The sequence below is a fragment of the Lolium rigidum genome, chromosome 3 (assembly GCF_022539505.1).
Source record: "Lolium rigidum isolate FL_2022 chromosome 3, APGP_CSIRO_Lrig_0.1, whole genome shotgun sequence".
Lineage (NCBI taxonomy): Eukaryota > Viridiplantae > Streptophyta > Magnoliopsida > Poales > Poaceae > Lolium > Lolium rigidum.
In genome coordinates this window covers 174,780,424-174,798,160 of record NC_061510.1, presented here as the reverse complement: position 1 = coordinate 174,798,160, position 17,737 = coordinate 174,780,424, and the positions used below count along the sequence as shown (strand labels likewise).

Sequence of the window (17,737 nt, the reverse complement as noted above, 5' to 3'; positions counted from 1 at the left end):
TTCCAAAGATCACTTCTAAATCCTTGACCATATCATATATAACTTCCCCATTAGGGCGGGTAGGCTTGGTTCGGTTATCCGCTCTCACCTCCGAAATGCTTTCCTCTCTTTCTTACGTGATGTTGTTTTGGAAGAAATCGACGATGCCCTGTGCACACATTCTTGTTTCCCAAATAAATACTATCGAGTCTCACCTAAACAAGTGTGTGCATGCATTGTATCCCTTGTTTGACCGCCTCGAAATGTTACCAAGAGCAGGCCAATCATTGATGGTTACAAATAACAACGCTCGTAGGTTAAATTCCTTTTGTTCGTGCTCATCCCACACAGAGTACACCTTCGTCACGCCACAACTCTAAAAGTTCTTCAACCAATGGCCTCGAGTACACATCAATGTCGTTGCCGGGTTGCTTCGGGCCCTGGATGAGCACCGGCATCATAATGAACTTCCGCTTCATGCACAACCAAGGAGGAAGGTTATAGATACATAGAGTCACCGGCCGGTGCTATGACTGGAGCTCTGCTCCCGAAAGGATTAAAGCCATCCGTACTTAGACCAAATCTTAAGTTCCTTGCGTCATCCGAAAATGACTTGAACTCTCTGTCGATTTTTCTCCACCTGCGACCCGTCGCGGGGTGTCTCAAGCATCACATCTTTCTTACGGTCCTCTTTGTGCCATCGCAACAACTTGGCATGCTCTTTGTTCTGGAACAAACGTTTCAACCGTGGTATTATAGGAGCATACCACATCACCTTCGCAGGAACCCTCTTCCCGGGGGTGGACTCACCCTCAACATCGCCGGGGTCATCTCGCCCGATCTTATACCTCAATGCACTACATACCGGGCATGCATTCAAATTCTCGTACTCCCCGCGGTAGAGGATGCAGTCATTGATGCATGCATGTATCTTCTCGCACCTCTAATCCTAGAGGGCAGTACAACCTTCTTTGCTTCGTACGTGCTAGAGGGCAACACGTTCTCCCCGGAAGCATCTTCTTTATTATTTTCAGCAACTTTTCAAATCCCTTGTCGAAGTACCATTCTCTCGCCTTCCATCGCAGCAATTCCAGCGTGGTACCCAGCTTTTTCTGACCATTTTCGCAATTTGGGTACAACAGTTTGTTGTGATCCTCTAACATTTTCTCCAACTTCAACCTCTCCTTTTCATTTCCGCAGTTCATCTTCGCATCAAGAATGGCCCGACCCAAATCGTCATCCGGGTCATCAAAAATCGGCTCATCGAAAATGGGCTCTTCTTCAGCTTCGTCTTCCCCCATTCTACTACCACCGTCTTCAGTGAATAAGGGATAGTTGTCACTATCCTCTTCTTCTTCGTTGTCTTCCAATATAACCCCTCTTTCTCCGTGCTTGGTCCAACAATTATAGCTGGGCATGAAACCATTCTCCAGCAGGTGGACGTGAAGGGTCTTCGAGGTAGAGTAATCCTTCATATTCTTACAGGAACTACATGGACAATACATGAAACCATTCGACCGCCTGTTTGCCTCAGCCACGTTGAGAAAATAATGCATGCCGTAATGAACTCGGGATGGACCCGGTCACCGTACATCCATTGTCGACTCATCCGCATTTTATATGTATATCAAAAATCATTAAGTACACAACATCATGGATATATGAGTGACCAACTTAATTAATATTCAAGTTCATCACATAAAACTAAGTTTTTTTTATAAAAAAGAAGAGGCTCACCGAGGTTGTACGGTGCCGGCTAGGGGACGACGCTAGCGATCGACGGCGGTGAGGACGGGGATGATACTAATTAAAACCTACAAAATATACCATAATTTCAGCTCAAATTGATTATAAAAAAAGTAAAATCCCTAACTTAGGCATTTCATCAAACACCTTGCTAGCACTAGAAAAATAGTACGAGTTAAACTACCAAAGAAATGAGCTAAATTAGGAACGCCGGAAGAAAGGATGATATTGCTAACCCTTGGATAGATGCATGCCGTTAATCTTGTTAAAATGGTGGAGAAAAATAAAGATTATTGGAGTGTGAGAGGTGGATATTTGGAAATGTGAGAGGAGAAGTGAGTATGAGATATGCAGGGAGCTGGGCGCTGCCGCGCGCTCATATAGGCACAGACCCTTTAGTACCGGTTCCTTACACGAACCGGTACTAAAGGTGTAACCCCGGCCCCACCACCGTCCGGAAATCGAGCCCAAACCCTTTAATACCGGTTCCCGTTACGAACCGGTATTAAAGGTCCATAACGAACCGGTATTGATGTCCCACGCACGGAACCGGTATTAATGCCCCCTTTAGTACCGGTTCGTAAGGGAACCGGTACTAAAGGCTTAGATGGATGAGAGGTTTTCTACTAGTGTAATACAAGTTCACAACGTGAAAGATAAGCAAAGTAAAATATTTGACCCACCCATGAGCCAGCATCTGAAGTTCTGAACCAACCTAGTGCGATCACCTTTTGGCAGGAGATGTAATGGCACCTCTTGATTCCATGCCCCAAAGATACTGAGGCTATCTCCGACTCGGGTCCAACGTCGCGACGCATCTCAAAAGCGGATGGGCGTTCGAGACGACGCAAAGCTGACTCAAATTTGGATCAGATTTGCGTGGTCGTGGATGGCACGTGGCGTCCTTCCGCGTCCGCTGCTCGCATCCCAGGGCCCACCTATCGGCACCCACGCGTCTTATTAAATGTGGACTAGGAGGCGGACCGTCTCTATCCAGTCTAGTCCCCGCTCCCACTCCCCACATATGCACTCGAGCTTCTGCCGCCATAGCCCTGAAGCGCGAGCTCGAACCGAGCACCAACGACCACGAGGCCGGCAGCAGCCGGCAAGTCGCGCCGGCGCCATTCGCCATGGCGCCGCCGGTGCCCAGCGGGAGAGGATCTACGCCACCGTGGCGGTGGCGCAGATCTTACGGGAGGCCGACGCCCCAATGTCGTGGGTGACGTTCACCTCCCCCACGGGTGGCACCTGAACCCAGATCGGGTTCCGATGCCACCGATCCCAGCCACCTGCCGCGCCCGTCTGGCGGATATCCAGCGGCGGTGCGCGTAGCTCCCGACGGACCTCCGGGAGGACCCCGCCTACGACCTGAAGAGTCCCTACTGGGACCTTTGGTTCGAGGTGGAGCACGATGCGCGCCGACGCACCTTCTTTGCCTCGCGCGCGGCGACGGCGAGGCCTCGCACGCCGACGAAATCGGCGAGGAGGGCAGCCCGCCGCCCCGGCGGGCTCTACATCGACGAGCCCGCTGCTCCACCGTGGTTCACACATGCGCACACCCGATGAGGAGGACGACCCCGAGATGTGCGCCGCAGCTCGCGGCGTTCCTCGAGGTTAATGACCTCGAGCAGCTGGCCAAATGGCCGCATCTCGCCGAGGTGTTGCGCGCCTCCGCCCTGGAGGAGGAGGCCAGGAAGGCCAAGAAGGACCCCAATGCGTGGACGTTCCTCGCCTTGGCGCACCGGCAGGAGGAGGCCACACGCCAGGCTACGCTCCGGGATGAGGAGAGCACCTCCCCCGCCTCAAGCGCGAGGCAGAGCTTCAAGCCACTACGGAAAATCAGCGGGAGAAGGAGGCGGCGCGGCTGACACGCCTGCGCATACCAGCGATCCCTCCGGACCCGCGCTCCGCCTGGGAAAAGGCGTAGTGGTCGCCCTGGCCGGAGTCCCCGGCGTGCTCCGGCGTGTCCAGCCGGAACAGCGCGTCGCCGCCCGGGGCCGTCGTCATCATCGACGGCGAGGACGACGACGAGTACTACTAGGACTAGGCGGCGCGCCGGCGGCCCCAACGTCCCAAACCCTAGCTTAGGGTTTAATCTTTTTTTAGTTAAAGCCCATATAGAGCTTTCTTTTGTGTAAATTTGCTCAAAATAGGGCATAAGTTTTGTTGTGCGTTGCGTCTGCGCGTTGGACGCATTGCACAACCCAAATGGATTGTTGGCCATGTTCTTGTGTCCGCGCGGCCATCCAAACGATCACATCTAGATATCCCAACACGTTCGGCTTGGATCTCAGCGTTGGAGATGCCCTAAGGTAGGCAAGTTCTGTGCTAAATGGGCATCATACAGAGGACAAGGATGAAACCACAAGAGGTCGAGAGCCATTCAAGACGGAGCCAGGCCGTCAACATGTATCCATCTTTTAGCAGTAAGAGATAATCCTCCTAGTTATGCAGAGCTTAGGCGTAATGTTTAAATTTTTAAGTAATAAAGTGTTTTTTATTGAAAAAAGAGATAATCCTCTTATTGTCAAGCAACGTAAGGTGTCTTTCTCTCCATTGTAGGAGATGACTTCTAAGAGTCACATTTTTTTACTGTAATTAACCATATCATGATTTTAGAAGCATGTAAACATTAATCTTAGAGATGACACTACGAGATTATCCGACGTACAATATGTTCTATGTCTTCTCTAAATCACGCATAGTGCATAGGACAAATCTTGTCCTATCGATCACTATCTAGTCCCTAACAAAAGGAACCGGCAATTATCTTTTGTTTATTCCAAAGTGTCATTATGCCGTCAAATCTAGGCCACAAAAAGACTGTTGCACTAAACGTAAATCCTTTCTGTTTATCACAAACTCCAAATGGAGGCCCAGCTATATGGAACAATTTATTTTAAAATTAAAAAGTATTTCATAAGTTTCAAAAGGTACGAAAAATTCACGGATGTATTCAATGATGCTACATAGAAATAACAAAAGTGTGGACATAGAAATAGTTAACAATAGCCATTTGAAAATTATAAAATTCTTCATATTTCATAATTTACAAAATGTGGTTTTGAAAAGAAAAAGGAGGGCAGACTCCTCTGGTGGTGGGGAGCGTGATGCAGGAGGGGAAATGGGGCTTGGCGGCTTGCCCATGCTGCTAGAGAGGCGATGCAAGGAGGGTTGGGTGCCCAAAAATAACTACTCCTACTACCGACCCGGACGAATGGAACCTGGGTGCGCGTGTACCCATTTACCCGAAAAGTTCAAAAAAATGCAATTTAAAAGTTTCAAAAAAATGTGAAGTAAAATTTTGCATGTAGATATTATGTTGATACTTACTCGTGTGAGTTTTCACGAAAAAATACCATTATGTGTGTAAAAATAACAAAATGTCCAAATGAGAATAGTGAACAAGAATTTGTACTATTCACAGGAATAGGAATTTGTATTTTGTCATTTTTGTGTAGATCACATACAATGGTATTTTTTCATGAAAACACACACGAGTAAGTATCAACATAATATGTACATGCAAAAAATTACTTTACATTTTTTGAAAACTTTTAAATAACATGTTTTTGAACTTTTCGTAAATGGGTGCTCACGCACCCAGGTTCCATTCACCATTTCCGCTCCTACTACACACTTCATTCTTGTACTTATCTTCATGGAATAAATCTCTTGTCTAGTTCATGCACGGATTAGGAAAACTAACCACGCAAGACACCCTTCCCCTAAAAGAGCATGAAGGAGGGTCATCGTGCTGGATTCGGTTGCAACTGCACCATCGCAATATGAGGGCATGTACAATCAGCTGTCTGTAAGAGGTAGTTATAGGTGATTTTGGTGATGTGGAGGAAAGAAAATGAGGAGAGAGAAGAAGGTTGTCTGTAAAGTTCCAGATAGTCTGTAGGCTTCTTACAGACAGCAGACACCATTTTTGTTGTTGTATAAAATATATCTATAATTTATACTTACATATAGCTATGGCTAAAAATAGACAGTTTACAGACAGACTATTGTATACACTGTTTATATTATTGTCTATAGATGACATGAAGTAGTACTACACACACCATGGTGGCAGGGGAGGGGAAATGGGGTGATGTTGGTTACATACTTGGGCTTCCTTGTGCTACCAGAGAGAGGTGACGCGGAGATGGTTAGATCCCCGAAATATTTTCACAAGTAGTAATTACTGACATATCGCCCTTTTATTTCTCCATGTGCAGACAGAGACACATATACATGAATGTATACTTTTTGGAAGAATGGTAGTACATTTTTTTTCCGTGGGGAAATTTATTGTTATCTCACATGACACGACTTTCAACGTAAAATTACTTGTGTTATGTTATTACAAATACCAAGAGAGAAAAAGTTCTCAAGTCAATATGAAATATGAAAGAATAGTTAAACCTTCCAATTTCTACTTTAGTAGGAACTACTCATAGCATATTGCCCAGTTTGGTCTTCAGCACTATGTATGTGCTCCCTGAAACATAGAATCACTTGCATCTCCTAAAAAATGCTTAGTTCCACCATGAAGGCTCGACAACAAGATTAATTCTGTAAGGTGAGTTCATGTCCAGTTCAGGAAAGATAACAATTCGGGAAAATCTTCCTCTAAAAAAAAAGACAGGTCAAACCCCATACCGAGCCATTCCACCGCCATCCGTTGTGCAGCCTTAGCCCGACGGCCTCCTTTAGCAGCGGCGATGGTGGTGGTGGAGGGGGGAAAGCCAAATGGGGTGGTGGCAGGGGGAAAGCCGAAATTTAGGCTCCGCCTGTGCCGCAAGAGAGGCGACAAAGGATGATTAGATTTCCAAAGAGAGTGGATTGGTGTGGATGTTTTTGTCACCATTCATTGTGCTTTAAGATTCAGATAAAAAGGGTAGAGACAAAGAAATCTTTCCATCTACCATGGTGAACATAAATCTCGAGGAATAAATAGACGGTGATGAAAACACTCATACCCATACGATGTAAGTACAAAAGTACTTCTTGATTTCCAACCAACTTCTCTTTTGCGAATTAGTTTCAAAAGGTCTTCGATATGTAATTACTGACATGTTACCTTTTTATATGGCCATGTGGAGAGACACGCCAGAATATATCCTATTTTGGAGAAACATCACATTTGTATTCATTACAAAAATTTCGGCTATCTCACATGGTGCACCTTTTCATGCATAGTCACTTAATTAGTCTCATTTTTTTTCACAAATACGAAAAGAGAAATTATTCTCAGGCAAATAGGAAATATTATAGCTGGGATGGGTAGCCTGGCCTGGGACGAATTTGCATGCCGGGTTGGGCTCAGGCCTGATTTTTAGGCCCGACGGTCATGCCGGGCTCACGCGTGCATAATACACAATTTAGAAAGCCGCCTAGTTGAGAAAACCGAAGGAGGCGATCATTGTTCCCCTATACACCGCCGACGGGATCGTGGGTTCTTCTCCCGCCCGTTTGCTCCGGTGACGAGTGTGGAGGGGAACCCCGATTCTGCTAAGTCTGATCCGTAGAGATAAGGCATGAGTAGTGTGGAGGTCGGCGTTGCTCTTGACTATGACGGCAACAACGTGTCCAATAATGGTGCCCGGGCTCCAGTCTCGTCTTGACGAGGCTCTCAACAGCGTCGAGGAGCCGGTGGGCTGTGTATCCCGTCGTCCTTTCTGGCCGGTGGGCTTAGGTATTCGGCAATTGGTTTTCATCCTGGACGACGCCATTGTTGTGAGAGGGAAGATGCTGGAATAAGATCTGGGTAGATGGCCCGACGATGGCGGATTTGGTGCTCGACCTCAACGATGTAGATGGATGACACTATTTTTAGGATTCAAGGAGGATGGGGATGATCCCCGGCCGACGCGCTACAACGACAAAGGCCTCGCCTACGACATGCCTCTTCATCGACTCACAAAGCCCCTTCGAGGCGATGGTTCTCCTTCGTCTCCGGCGACAGTTGCGGTGGTGATGGCAGTTGCAGAAAATTGTAGGAACTCCACAACAATTTTCTTCTACTAGAGTTGTTTTCTGCTTAGATTTGTGGAAACGTGTTTGCTCTCGATCGTTCTGATCGATTCCGCGTGTGTATGTTATACTCGTACTATGTTTTGTGACTAATGATGAAACACGGTAATCTTAAAAAAATACACAATTTAGGAAAGAGTCAGGCCGGGCTGGGATTTTACATGTTTCAGGCCAGGCTCGGACCTGATTTCTCAGCTCGACGGTAGGGCTAGGCCTTGCGAGGCCTAAGTTTTCAGCTTTGTGCTTTTTTTTGCCCGGCCTGAAGCCCAGCCTGGTTCGGCCTTTAGGGAGAGACCACAAAAAAAGTCATATGGCCAAGTTTCGTTGTCAACATTGCATATCTCTTGGTGGCACCCACCGGGTATGGAGGCGGATTTGCGACCACCATACCCGCCTCCGCCACCTCTCCCTGCCACCTCTACCCGCCTCCATACCCGCTGATGGGTCCTAAACTCCACCAGACCTGCCCCGTGACAGGTACCCTTGAAGGTGAAGAAAAGCACACAAATTTGTCAGCTACCGTCGGTGTGGAGACGGGACCTCTTCCACCGTTCCCGGTGCCAGCTCTGGCAGCAACTGACGACAAAACGGCGCGCTGGCTTGCGCCTGCTCCATGCGCTCCTCTTCAGCTTGACCGGGAGGGGAGCACGCCGAGGAGGAAGCCAAGCCTAGCTTTCCCCTGCCCTTCGACGGGATCTCGAGAGGAGGTTGGTTGTCCAGATGTGGCGGTGGCGTTAGTGCTACGTCGCTGTCGCTCCCCTCCACGACCTCTACATGCTTGGCCTCCATGGCGGTGGCGGCGGCCACTGGGGGGCAGGGTGGAGGGAGATTGGGATAAGATCGAGCAGCATGCAACAAGTAGGGTTTGGGGTCGAGGGGTCTCGATCTCTCGGGGTGGGGATGGACAGAGGCGGCACATAGCCGGGTGGGAGAAATGTGGTTAGGGAGTTGGGTAGAGACGCAGGGTGTATGTGTCTAGTTAGGGGTTTCCATTTAGCTAGTTACTGATAGGTGGGTTCCACCCGTCTTATGCGGGTTGATGGGTATAAGTTTGCAATCTCCATACCCGCCTCGGCTAGACTTGCTGGGTCAAAGAATTTACCGTTAAGAGATTCATTTTTTTTTCCACCATACGCTCATCCATTTGATGCGGGTACCCACCGGGGCGACGGGTACCATTGCCATCCGGATGCATATCACTTGGCATCCACCATCCATTCATCAACCAGCAGTGATCATACCTTGTTCCTCCACAATCCACATCCGAAACCGAAACGAAGGTCGCAGCGCGAGCGACTGAACCTTGTCGCCGAAAAATAAAATAGTGGGTGGCCCTTGCACGTGCGGAGAGGCCGTCCACTGGGACACTCTCGGCTTTCACCTACCGCGCGCGGATGGCCGTCGCCGCCCCCGCCCCCGACCCACCACCACCAGACGCCGCCGCCCGCCGCCTGCACGGACCATCGGGATCACGCGTTCACCCAAGAGAAAAGGAACCCAGAATCAACGCCAGAAAAAAGTTTCAATTTTTACGCAGCACCACCTCACGTATATATCCCGGCCGCTCCTCCCCCAGTCAGCCAAGCCCAAACCCAAACCCCCCGTCGCTGCGCGCCAAATCGCTCGCCGCTTCCACGCTTCTCCGCTCTCTTCTCGCCGCGTACGACCAGAACGCCACGCCAAGCTAAAGCCACCGCCGTCAGCTACCGGCCGGCCAAGGGATCCCGAATCTCACTTCCGTCCGGCCCCATGGCGGCGGCGTCCCTCGCCGCCGCGCGCTTCGCCGGCGAGCCCTCCAAGGCGCCGGCTGCTGCTGCTGCCGGATCGGCGCGGCCGCGGCCCGGGAGGCTCGCGATGCGCGCTCCTGAGCTGCGGGGCCGCTGCTCCGTCGCCGTGCGGTGCAGCGGAGGGGCGAGGCTGCTCGGCGATGGGGGTTCGGAGGGCGGGGAGGCGGAGGAAGGGGGGAGGTTCGTCGGCTGGTTCCGGGAGGCCTGGCCTTACATCCGGGGCCACCGGGGGAGCACCTTCGTCGTCGTCATCTCCGGGGAGGTCGTCGCCGGCTCCCATCTCGACGGCATTCTGCAGGTATCCATCCATCGCTCTCTGCCTCTCTCTCCCACCAATGGTCCCAGTTTGCCTTTTTCGGGGGTGAAAGGGAAATGGACGATTCGCATTCAGGTGGTGTGTGTTTACAGCCATTCTGCTCTTGTCTTTTTCACTATTTTGGTTCTTCTGTTAAAGAAGAGAGGACATTTCGCTGATTTGTTCCCCATTTCAACCTGCGAGTTTGGGAGAAGAGCCAGTTTATGAGATGGATCAGTTTTTCTTTGCCTGACAAAGTATACTTTCTCCATTGCCCTTCGATTTTAGTGGATAATTTATCCACTTCATAAGCTAGATCATGTGATTTTACTTGACAGAAATATGATAGGGCCAGCCCCTAAACCTAGAGAGTAACTCCTACAAATAAAATGTTAAGCAGTCATTTGGCATGTCCAATGGCCAAAAGAGCAAAACTTTATGAGATGGATCAGTTTTTGTTTGTCGCTTAGGATTGTTTTTGCAAGTGTCAATTATGTGCCTATCATCAAATTTGCTTTCTCCATTGCCCTGCGATTTTACTGGATTTATCCACTTCATAAGCTGGATCGAGTCATTTTACTTGACAGTAGTAATTCTTATAGATAAAAGGGTAAGCAGTCATTTGGCATGTCCAATGTCCAAAAGAGGAAAATTTGGAATTACAAGCAAGTGGAGATCAACCAAATCTTAAAATGTTGTCCATGGATGATTTGCCGGATATCTATAAATACATTGAATTTGACACCATTTCCTAAAAAGTGACTGAATTTGAGACCATTTTGATGGCCTTCACTTTGTTATGGTATTGTTTGAGTTGGATACGACACTTGTTATAATGATGCTACCAAGATGAGAGCAGCACCGACAGAGAAACAAGCTACCAACTGCTGGTTGCTATCGTAGAGGTTAGGCTTGTCCGAGCAAAATTCAAACCAGCGCTGACTCGCTCAGTGATTTCTTGGAGAAGATGAATAAATTAGCAGCCGCACGTGTGCTCCATGTTTCTTTTCGTTGCTCCTATCGGCTACCAGTCCTTTGTCACCCAAACACTTTTGTAGAATATTGTTGTTAACAAAATCTTCGATAGCTTGACCTGCTCTTCTTGCTGAAATAAGATCTTAGAAATAGTTAAGATTTTCCCAAGGTGTTGTTGACAAAGGAAATATTACAATTCTTCTTGTTGCCATCATCATTTTTCGTTTTTGGGGATTATACTCTCACTGAGTGTCCTGCTCTTGCTGGGTGTGTGGTAGGATACAATGTTGTCCAAACTCTTGCACTTACAGTTTGCTATTCCGCCCTAATGAGATGAGATGCAAATGTTTGTTTATGTGTTTTCTAAAAGATTACCATTTTTTGTCTTTCGTGGAGGAGTTTTTCCTTCGTATTAGGACACTTTACATACTTGAGTTGTTTTTGTCCAGTTTGTGGGTGTCTGTTTGGAACAAGTTGTTTAGTCTAGTTAACTGAATGCGCAACATCACTAAGTCATATTTTGTTCACCCACTGAGTTATATTTTTCTTCATCCACTGGGTTGTATTCGTTTAGACTTGTTTTTTGCAAGTGTTTATGAAGTTGGGTTGGCTGAGTCTTGTATATTCTCCAGGCTGATGGCTACCAATAGTTAAAGGTTGAACTTTTCACGACTAATTTATTCTGTAATTGTTAAATGATCATTGGGTGGCCGGAACAGAGTCAGACAACAGATGTGCTAACAACTCTGGCACTTCCCTTGCATGTGGTATACAGTCTGGCTTCACGTGTGTTGTATGATCTTTGATTTCTTTCTTTCCCTCAAATTCGTTTCTAATCCAGTCTGTTCTCTGATGCTTCGCAATGCCCCATACTCATATTCTTCCTTAATTTCAATCGGTTATCTTATTTAGGCTTGCCATATAAACAATCAAGTTGCTAAAGTTGTGTAATGGTGTTTTTTTACTCTATATTTTGTACTATATCACTTCAGTTGTCATGTCTTCATGCAAGTCTGCTACATATTTCAACCAGACTACAGTTTGAAGATGTACAGAACTACTTAATTAGACATTCCTATCAGAAAAGTGAAATTCTAACAAATTCCTGTTTGACACTTACCGAACAAGTTCACCTGTATGTGGCACGTGGAAATTTATTCGCCACAGATGACCTGCTGGCTGACTTGGTGAAGGCAGGGTGCAGTAGAATACGGTGTTGAGCCCCCTCAGAGCCACACTTGTAGGGTAATGAGGTATTACATGGCCCGTGTGACAGCTTGCAACTTCCCATAATGGAAAGTGTACCGTTAGTTCCTTTTAGATGGGCTTGGGTCAGTGTCCGTTGAGTGGAACAGCAGGTCACTGAAGGTGTAATTATGCGATAATTTAATGGGAGTAGTTTTTTTGATTTTTTTTGTAAATGTAATTAGTTTTATACTTTGTGTAGTTCCATGAATTCACAGTCTACTTAAACATGCAGGATATATCGCTTCTACATGGTCTTGGGATCAAATTTGTGCTTGTTCCTGGAACACATGTTCAGATTGATAAGCTCTTGGCTGAGAGAGGTTAGCTGAAGATTTTGCGCTTTTAACTTTTTTATATGCTTTGAACAGCTGTGTTTTTTTTTTGCATTTTTAGCGTCTACTCTATTAGAGTTATCTGTGTTTGCTTACCGCTAACATAACAAAGCGCATCAGTCAGAAGTAAATTTCTCCCCATCCCAGAAAACTCGCAAGATCATCTAAATGTTTTACCCAATCTTTGGTTATTATTTTGCTTCACATATGCCATATTCGATATTTGGTAATTTGTACAGTAGCATCTAATGAAAGTAGAGGAAGTGTTATTTGGGATATACTGAGCTCTGGATAAAGATTACCTAAAACAAGATTCTTAATTCTGGTTTTGTATATGCATAGCATGGCTGGAGAGCTGGATGCATTCATTTTCATTGGTACAAGTATCCATGGTGCATTCTAGTCATAGTTTGTCGAGCTCACAATTTTGGAAATGGAGATTAATATTAAAGTTAGCCATTTCTTGCTTCTTGTAGTGTTGGTGACTAGTGAAGCACTGTAAGTGAAAACTGTGACATAATCAGTGCTGCTGTGGTTGATGCTTTGATGACTTTCCTTTAAATAGTATTGGTGATTGTACTACATGTGTGCATGTTGGTGAAGGAGCTCATTTTATGATTTTCTCTCAGGAAAGAAGCCCAGTTATGGTGGTCGTTACCGTATTACAGATTCTGATTCATTAGATGCTGCAATGGAGGCAGCTGGCAGAATACGTCTTACTATAGAAGCAAAACTGTCTCCTGGTCCCCCAATGTTAGATCTTCGTCGACATGGTGTTAATGGTCGTTGGCATGAAATCTCGGACAATGTTGCAAGTGGAAACTTCCTTGGTGCTAAGGTGTATATCATGTACTTAACTGTATTGGTTTTATTGCAGCATATCACATTTTCGTCTCATTACTAGATGCAAATTACATCACTAAGAGTAGTGAGAGCAGAGATATGGGAAAACATGTTGAAGGGTGGAGCCATCTGTAGTTATTTGGAAGATCAACATCGGAAGCTAGAACTGTATAAACTTTACTATAACAGTATGGGCATACTCTTAACTTGTTTTTGGCCTAGGGCACCATATCCATAGGTACTAGGACTGTAAAGCATCAAAGGTTAACTGATTTTCCCAAACAAAAGCCTAATAAGTTCGACTCTCCGATTATAGATGCAGTTGAAAGGGGTTAATATGCCAATGCACACATAAATAGTACATTAGGGAGATCTAACATAATTAAATAACCAATTGAATCCTTTGGGAGGTATTAATATTATGTGCTTATATGGGTTTCAAATTTTGTAATTTTGAACTACTTAGCTGTACTTAAATTAACAATTTGGACCTCTGTCTGTCATCTGTTTTCTTTCACTTTTCTTAAGATAATCATGTTTGAATTTATATTGGTTTGTATATTAGTTCTGAAATGGTGAATTCAAATGCCTCTCTTCTTGTGGCAGAGAAGAGGAGTTGTTGGTGGCATTGACTATGGATTCACCGGTGAAGTTAAGAAAATCGACGTTTCACGGATAAAAGAAAGACTTGATAGAGATAGCATAGTTGTTGTGAGCAATATGGGATACTCCAGTGCAGGAGAGGTGTTAAATTGCAAGTACGATTTCTAATCCATCTACTTTGTAGTTCTTTTCATCTGATTCATGGTTAAACTTCTAAGATTCACTATCAAATAGTTCATATAATTCATTTAAGCATATTTGAGGATGACAGATACATCATTTTTATCTTTAATACGTGCTAATATTGCGATTACTTTTGCTAACTTTCAGCACTTATGAAGTTGCAACGGCATGTGCTCTAGCTATTGAGGCAGACAAGCTTATCTGCGTTGTCGATGGCCAAATATATGATGAGCATGGCCGAGTCAATCGTTTCATGTCTATCGAGGAAGCAGATATGCTCATCAGAACACGCGCTAAGCAGAGTGAGACTGCTGCAAATTATGTCAAGGTTGTGGGCGAGGAGGATATAAGTTATGCCATTAACTTTCCTATTAAAGAGGAGAAAGAACAAGTATGGAACGGGAGGGACTTCATCGGTGATTACACTGCATCCTTCCGCAATGGTGTAGGTTTTAACAATGGAAATGGTCTGTCTGGTGAGCAAGGGTTTGCTATTGGAGGGGAGGAGCGGCTGAGCAGATCAAATGGTTACCTTTCAGAGTTGGCTGCAGCAGCATATGTATGCCATGTAAGTTTTGGGCTTCTTGCTCGAGTCATGTCTTGGGATGCTCTTATTTTTCAAACTGATTATGGTATATGAGTACATGTTGCTACATGCATTGTCACTACATTCATCAATGTGCACCATTATGTCATATACATGTTATAATGTTAGACAAGTATCCTGCTGAAATACACCTTTTCTTTTCTTGATTGTATATATTCTGCTTATTGATCTGAGTGGAACTTGTATCTGTAATATCGTTTCGAGAATGATATCTACTATGATTCATTGAATATTCTGTTTTCATGAGGCAATAGTATATGACGTGCGTCAGTACATATTTCTTTCGTATCATTGATTCATTGGTGATGTTCATTTTTCCTGATTTGAATTTCCTCTTCTTCACAGGGTGGTGTCCAGAGAGTTCATATCATAGATGGCACGGTTGGAGGATCATTATTGTTAGAACTATTCACAAGAGATGGTGCAGGAACATTGATAGCTAGGTATAGTGAAACTTCTGTCGATTTCTACCTGCTACAGAACACTAGTCGTGATATCTAAGCCCATAATTGCATACTTACTTTGCACCTGTATGCCTATTGAGCTATTGATTCATGTATTTTCCCCACTTCACAAGAAGCTGTTCCTGTAATTGCTTAAAATGCATGCATTTCATCAATGCCACTCCGGATAATGTACGGCACAATCTAAATCTGTGCGTTTGTGCGGTTGGTGTTGTGTGCATATGATCTGGATTAGGACATATATAATGCATATATCTTATAGGAGCAAAGTGCAGTGAAATAATATGTTTCCACTCATTCCACAGAGATATGTATGAAGGAACAAGAACTGCTAGAGAGGAAGATTTTTCTGGTATTAGAAAAATCATTCACCCCCTAGAAGAATCTGGTGTCCTAGTGCGGCGAACAGACAAAGAGGTCATTTATTATCTTATGAACTTCGAGCAGTGGGGATACTAAGCCATTAGCCCCAGTTTACAGTTCCCTCTTAAGTCAACTGAACAAAGCATTTTTCTTTTTCTTTCAACAGCTTTTGGAAGCATTGAAGTCTTTTATTGTTGTGGAAAGAGACTGTTCAATCATTGCATGTGCTGCTCTATTCCCCTTTTTTGAGGATAAATCTGGGGAAGTTGCTGCTATAGCTGTATCTGAAGAATGTCGAGGACAAGGTCAAGGAGACAAGTTACTTGGTAAGATTATTGCAAATTAGCATTGTTCCATAGGTTTTAAAATTCACATCAGTTCCTCTATCAGTTTAATACAGATAATGTTGATACAACCATACAACTAGGGTTTGGAAAATACTGTTAACCTGGTAATTCCCACCTTGTTTACTGAGATCATTCCCCAATGAGTTTAGCTAGTAAAGGCTACACAAACCTCTAGTTTCAATTATTTGTCAGAGAGTGTATGTGAATGTTTGTTTTATATGCTGCAAACACTTAATCTTGAATAAACAAGGGCGGCTGAAAAAGAAAATGCCAGCTGGGGAATGTAAAACAGGTTAGTTTCCTAGTATCAACCAGGTTTCAGGACTTGACCCCAATAAAACACAAAGTTCTATGAAATTACAGTAGTAAAAAGCTTGAAGCCTGTTTTGTATGCTACCTCCAGAGCATTGACACACTGTTTATTGAGCTTTGTCTTATTGCCATTTTGATGTATACTTTTGGAATCAAGTCTACCAACAAAAAATGAACCGATAATTTGATGTTTGGAAGGGATTTTGCTCAACTGAGAGCTACCTCAGTTTTTCCAGGAAAATGTTTCCCGATTTTGTGTTTAAACCAGCCAACCTAAAAAAATAACCACAATTGAGTTTTCACTTCTATGTTGTCATCTTCAAGTTCATCTTTCTGTAGCACACGCACCGCAGTGAATTTCTGCTCATCAAATACTTATCATGGTGTTTTTGGTCCTGCAGATTATGTTGAGAAGAAGGCATTATACCTTGGTCTCGAGAAAATATTCTTGCTTACCACGAGGACAGCAGATTGGTATGTACTTGTGTTCTAGTTTTGGTCAAAGTGCTATTTCTGTCTAGACATTTTAATGATCTATAACATGGTACTGAATAATTATCATTGTTAGTAGAACTGTGGTCAATCATGGAATACTGTACGTTTCCTTTCAGAGTTTCAGTATAGTTTGGAGATGAATTAAGAGTCAGCCTCACTATCTTTCTTGATTCATCACTAAAACATGATATATCTGCTCACGGCTTTAGAGCGCATTCTTTTTCTTGTTGTGTAAATATTCATGTCATAAAGACGATACTAGACCTCCATCTAGTTGAAATTAATACCTGTTGTTTCTCATGTTTACATTTAAATTTCCACAGGTTTGTCCGGCGTGGCTTCAAGGAATGCTCAATGGAATCCCTCCCAGCGGAGAGGAGAAAACGGATCAATCTCTCGCGGGGATCAAAATATTACATGAAGCGGCTCCAGCCAGCAGAGATTGGACATATGGCTGCTAATAACTTTGCCATGAAATGATTTCTGGAGGCAAATAGTATAGCAATCTAGTTGCTGCATATGAGGTTCAATATCATAGCTTCTGCAGCAGTTATACATCGTAGAATCGTGTATGGTATAAAGTCAAGTGAATAGTTGATAGCCATGATGTTTATAGAGTAGCAGGCCACCTCAGCGTTGGTAGAGTAGGAGTAATATTTTTCTGGTTCATAGCTTTGAGGCGTCTGGTGTCTTGTGGTGCCGTACTGGGAGACAGTACAAAGATCAGCCTCCTTTGGTCGTTACCATGAGAAATGGAACTGCCTTGTGTCCAAATCTTATTTGGATGCTGCGTGTCAGTGAGTTCTTTTTTGGTCGTGTGGAACTGTGGATGCACTAAACATCTCCCCGCAAAAGAAAAAAAAAGCACCGAACACCCCTTGTAGTGTTCTGGATTTAAGGGCAGCAACAAACGGTGGGCAAACTTTGCCAAATTCTTATTTCTTGCACAAACATTTGAACTGTCCTGAGTCACCTGGTGTCAACGACCTGCCTTCACCTGCCAATGAGGACAAGGACTGGACGGTGACCACTGAAGCAAAGGAGAGACCAAGACCTCGGCCCAATTCAAGGACTACCGGTGGGCCTCTGTAAGCCCATGTAATAGGATAGTTGCTAGTAATAAGGATACCGCAT

The 17,737-nt window shown here is 44.9% G+C and overlaps 1 protein-coding gene across 2 annotated transcripts; it reads left to right on the top strand.

Annotated features, from left to right (window-relative positions):
- The first annotated feature begins 9,705 nt into the window (after positions 1–9,705).
- Positions 9,706–17,404, top strand: LOC124702715 (probable amino-acid acetyltransferase NAGS1, chloroplastic). Of its 2 annotated transcripts, XM_047234872.1 has the most exons (10): positions 9,706–9,834; positions 12,287–12,374; positions 13,016–13,224; positions 13,836–13,987; positions 14,163–14,583; positions 14,968–15,065; positions 15,392–15,503; positions 15,616–15,775; positions 16,510–16,582; positions 16,927–17,404. In XM_047234872.1, the coding sequence occupies exons 3-10, from the start codon at positions 13,078–13,080 to the stop codon at positions 17,081–17,083; spliced, it is 1,320 nt and encodes a 439-aa protein (XP_047090828.1). In that variant the 5' UTR covers positions 9,706–9,834; positions 12,287–12,374; positions 13,016–13,077; the 3' UTR covers positions 17,084–17,404. The 2 variants fall into 2 exon arrangements, with proteins under 2 accessions (XP_047090828.1, XP_047090827.1); XM_047234871.1 differs by lacking the exon at positions 9,706–9,834 and having other exon boundaries at positions 12,281–12,374.
- The last annotated feature ends 333 nt before the right edge of the window (positions 17,405–17,737 follow it).